Raw genomic sequence first — 4,808 nt, forward strand, 5'->3', positions numbered from 1 at the left:
AAAAAAAATGTCCTTTTTTGGTGCCAAGTTCCCTCCTCCTTTAATGAGAGAGAGAGAGAGTTGTGTCAGAAGCTCCGAGCATCAGTGAAGATGAAAAAATATCTTCCCTAATATATTAAATCATTGCACATTTTCGAAGTTAATAACAACGACGACCTTGACTCTACCCCTTCAAAGACTCTATCTTTCTATCCTGCTTCCAGTGTACCTGTTCATTTAGAAGCAACCAACTCACTGCTGCATACATTCTTTATGGAATAGGTTTCCACTGGGTTTTGAGGCTGAATCGTTAGCTTGACGGGTGAGGTTTTTGACAGGGTACAACTTTGACAAGGTAGTCTCTATCTTCTCTTTTGATTCAGATCAAGCTTTGCCAAATTCTAAGATTTCTGTTTCGTGGTTCAAATTTTTGATAATTTATTTTGAGAGAGAACTGACATTTGTTTTTAAGTATGTAGCAAATGTGATCGAGTTCAATGATTTATTGTGCCTTTTGGTGTGGTTCAATAATTATCATGATCTTAGACATAGCTAGTTTATTTACTTTTAATTAAACATTAAACACTAATAACTAGATAGGGTGTCAAGATCTAAAGGGCAAGCAGCACACAGCAAAACAAGACAGATCTCAATAGTTAAATCAATTTTACGCAAAATAGAGTGTAATAAACCCAAGAGGTGGGCAGAATGGTCCAACTAGGATGAATCACTTCTCTCACTTATCTTAATTGAGATTATTTAACTTAATAAGTATACATATCATTTAATTCAATTGAGGTCATTCAGTTAAAAATAAAATAAAATAAATACATTTTTGGTCCACATAATTTACTATATTTTCATTTTTGATCGCTGTATTTTTTTTAGTTGTTTCATGTTTAATATTTTATAACATTTAAAAAATAGTTTTTACTGTAAATTACCGTAAATAAATCTTATATGATAAACGAAATACATATTACATTTGTTATATTTAATTTCACTATTATTAAGTAAGTAAAATAATTTTAAATTTTTTAAACAATTTTAAAATGTATTTCATTTTACCACACTCAAACCCTTACCCTTATGATCACGTTTTCTCTTTTCCATTAAATTCGATATTACAAATCCTAAACTTCATAATTCAAACCTCAATTATCTAATGAAGAATCTTTCATAATCTATGTTCTTAATAATATGGTCAAGTTCGTCCTCAACAATTATAATATCAACAATATCGTCAAGTTTATCCTCAACAGTCATAATAGTTAAATCAATTTTATGCAAAATAGTGTGTAATAAGTCCAAGAAGTGGGTGCACAACGATCCAACTAGAATGAATCACTTCTCTCACCTATCTTAAGTATACATGTCTTTTAACTTAATTGAGATCATTCAGTTAAAAAAAATTTAAAATATACTTTTGGTCCATTTTTTAGAGATAGAAAATCTTCTGAGTGAGTCAGAGTCTCAGCTCTTATCACGAGTAACATTTTAATTATAAGGTGTAATTAATTTATTTTGATGTCTGTTTCTTTTTGTTTTCAACATATTAAAAATATAAAAAAACAGTATATATCATGGTGTAATGAAGTGGCCTCATCGTATTAACAAAGGGGCAGTGACTCTTTCCTCAACTGTGTCAGTGTGGGTGTTTTTTCCCTTTCACCTCTAATATTCAATCTTCTAACCACTCATTCATTCACTATGTTTTTCCATAATTGCAGGCGATGGACAAAGATTTCGAAACATGGCTAGACGAAACAATGGTATTGTTGGGTGCCATACAAGAAAATGATTGTCAGCCACACAGCATTGCCATTGTTCCGGAGGAACTTGGGAAATGGAGCAAGAAAGAGTACGAGCCAAAGGTGGTGTCGATCGGGCCCCGGTTCAAGGGAAGAAAGAAACTTCTACCAATGGAAGAGATCAAGTTGCGTTGCATGCTGCACCTTTCTAAGAGAACAGGAAGAGATTCTCTCGAGGAAAAGCTAAAAAGCTGTATGAGATTCATCTTTAGGTTAGACGCAGCTGTTCGCACTAGCTATGGGGATCAAATCGATTTGGACAGCTACGGTCTAGCCACCATTATGTTACACGACGCTTGCTTTCTCTTAGAGCTTTTCATTTCTCAATCAGTGGAATGGAATTCAAAGCTACAACCCCACAATGACACACTCCCTCCTAGCCCCGCAGCTCAACTCGGGAATATCGAACTCATCTTGAGCGATCTCACCTTATTAGAAAACCAGATACCCTTTTTTGTTCTCTTTCACGTCTTCGCTATATTTTTTCCCCATCTCGTTCCTAACGACAACCCGTTTCTCTGGAAGATTTACCTTAGTATTACACAAGATTTGGCGCTGTCTCTTTTTGGCTACTCTCGTGATTCAAGTTCTACCTCTATTCCCGATCCCATTGATGCCTCTCACATTCTTCAACTTATTCACTCCTTCATTCTCAATCCCCAAATCCACCATGGTTCATGTGTTATTGATATTGAAGTTAATGTTAATAAACAAATAGAACCCAAATTTTGTGCCACTAGGCTCTTAGCCGCTGGGGTTACTATAGTCAAAACTGAAGAGAATTCTATGATTCCAAAATTCAGCAGCAGGAATGGGGTGCTAGAAGTTCCTCCCTTGCATATCACTCAAACCATGGAAGCAAACTGGCGAAATTTTATTGCTTGGGAGCTTCACACTACCAGGTGGAAAAAAAGTGTTGGAAGAGATTTGTTCACTGTTCGGGCGTTGCTCTACAATGATTTGATATGCTGTGCAAGCGACGTTCAACTGCTTAAAAACAAGGGAATCATCGTAGATGAGTATGAGTAATCACCATCTCATGAATCTTTTTCGTTCTATCACAAATGGAGTTGACCGTGGCCTTGTTGATTCAACTTACTGGAACATGATTCATGCCCTCAACACCTATTATGCAACAAATTGTGTCATAGGCTTTCGCTTTCCCATAATTGTGTGGCATTATTTGAGCCGATTTTCAGAATGGCTTTACGGTCTGAACAAGTTTTTAAGGCGCGGTTACAACTTTGCTGCTGCGTTGATAACTCTTCTCACTGCCATCCAGACTTGTTATGCAATACTCAGCTATCATTATCCAAAGAAGAATTAGTTTTTCTTTATCCAATTTATGTTATTTAAATGATTTTCCATTGCTTTCAGAATATTTACTTGCATTGTATTAATTTCTACAAGGCAAACTTACCTTCTTTGTTTGAGTTTTGGATTCCACGTTTGTCCTCTTTCTCTTTATGATAAATTTGTGTGTGGTTTCCCAATTTTTTGTTCTTCTCATCGGATAATTTGTTATCATTTCAAACTTTCAATCCATATATCTAAGCAATATCAATAATGTTGCAAGCAAAGAACCATTTGAAATGAAGTCATATTTGATCAGCTAAGTGGAAATTTGTCATGTTGTGGTGTCTATGTAATCATACTATTTAATTGTTCAATATTTAATTATTAATTATTTGTCATAATTTTTATTGCAATTTATATTGTACATATCAAGTATACCACGATATATAATTATTTGTCATTGTCATATGGTTGGACATTATAACATGTGTCATAACATATGTCATGATGACATGATACGTGGCATGACAGCATAACACGTGGCACGACAATATGACATATGACATGACATGTGTCAAATTTGTTAAGTATTTAAACGAAGGATACAAAAAATCAAACATTGAGATACATTTTAAAGATATGGGACTAAATTGATTCAATTAATTAAAGTGAGACTAAATTGACACTAATAAATAATATAAGGAAAGAAAAATATATTTTTACCTAAAAAATATTTAAAAAATGATGAAATATATAGTGATAAAAAAAAGACAACAATAATAACAACAAAGGATTTGATCAACGTGCCACATGCATGAACCATTATGAAAAAATGAAAAATCTTACAAAAATGAAAAAAATATTTTTATTTATCTATTTTTTATGTTTGGTTTTTCATTTTTTTTTAAAAATCTGATAAATAAATATAATTTATTTTTAAAAAAGTTGAAAAAATGTGTAAGATTTATTTAATAAATATAGTAAAAAATTTAAAATAAACCTTTTTCATTTTTTTAAATATCATATTTATAAAATTAATGGGCATCTCCAATGCAAGCAACTCATTTGAGTTGCTTCATGCATTAAAAAATAAAAAAGTAGTCTCTAGTGTGTCATGTCAGCATTAAGCAACTCAAACACAAATTTACTTCAATGGTAAGAAACTTTATGAAATTCAACTTTTAGAATTTTTTTTTCTAATCATTTATGAACCAAATTTAAATTTTCATTAAAAATGATAATTGCACTACGATGAAAGAAAATAAATTACGAGAAAAAATACACAATAAGTAGATATTAAAAAAAAATAATAGTAATTACATAAATATTATACGAAATTAATTTTCATCATTATTATTTTCAAAACGTTCCCAAATATGTTCAATAAGATCAGCTTGAAATCTGGTAAGGAACGGTTGCTTGAGGAAACAACTCTCTCTCTTCTTCAAGTAACTCATGTTGCTATGTCAGAATCCTCCAATGGCAACAAACTGAGACTTAAGTTGCTTCATGGGACAAGCAACTCCCATTGGAGTTGCTCCACTATTTTTTCTTTCCAATTTTTTGTTTTTTTTCAATTATGTTTCTTTTGGGCCACTAGCAGGAATAGCGAAACCCAAATATTTTACTAAAATAGAATTTTTTTAAATTTTTTTTACCAAAACAGCACCTGTATCAATTTATTTACCCAAGTAGCACCTTTTACTATTCATACTCAGAATT

The 4,808-nt window shown here is 32.1% G+C and overlaps 1 protein-coding gene across 2 annotated transcripts; it reads left to right on the top strand.

The window, feature by feature from the left end:
* The first annotated feature begins 1 nt into the window (after window position 1).
* Window positions 2–3,232, top strand: LOC109792702 (UPF0481 protein At3g47200). Of its 2 annotated transcripts, none has more exons than XM_020352134.3 (2): window positions 2–334; window positions 1,710–3,232. In XM_020352134.3, the coding sequence occupies exon 2, from the start codon at window positions 1,713–1,715 to the stop codon at window positions 2,817–2,819; it is 1,107 nt and encodes a 368-aa protein (XP_020207723.2). In that variant the 5' UTR covers window positions 2–334; window positions 1,710–1,712; the 3' UTR covers window positions 2,820–3,232. The 2 variants fall into 2 exon arrangements, with proteins under 2 accessions (XP_020207723.2, XP_082928929.1); XM_083072803.1 differs by lacking the exon at window positions 2–334 and adding an exon at window positions 364–1,629.
* Window positions 3,233–4,808: the final 1,576 nt, after the last annotated feature.

Source organism: Cajanus cajan, chromosome 4 (assembly GCF_000230855.2).
Source record: "Cajanus cajan strain Asha chromosome 4, NIPB_CcT2T_4, whole genome shotgun sequence".
Classification (NCBI taxonomy): Eukaryota; Viridiplantae; Streptophyta; class Magnoliopsida; order Fabales; family Fabaceae; genus Cajanus; species Cajanus cajan.

Excerpts from the sequence above, each read along its gene's own strand:
- LOC109792702 (XM_020352134.3), top strand. The coding sequence starts at position 1,713 with ATGGACAAAGATTTCGAAACATGGCTAGACGAAACAATGGTATTGTTG.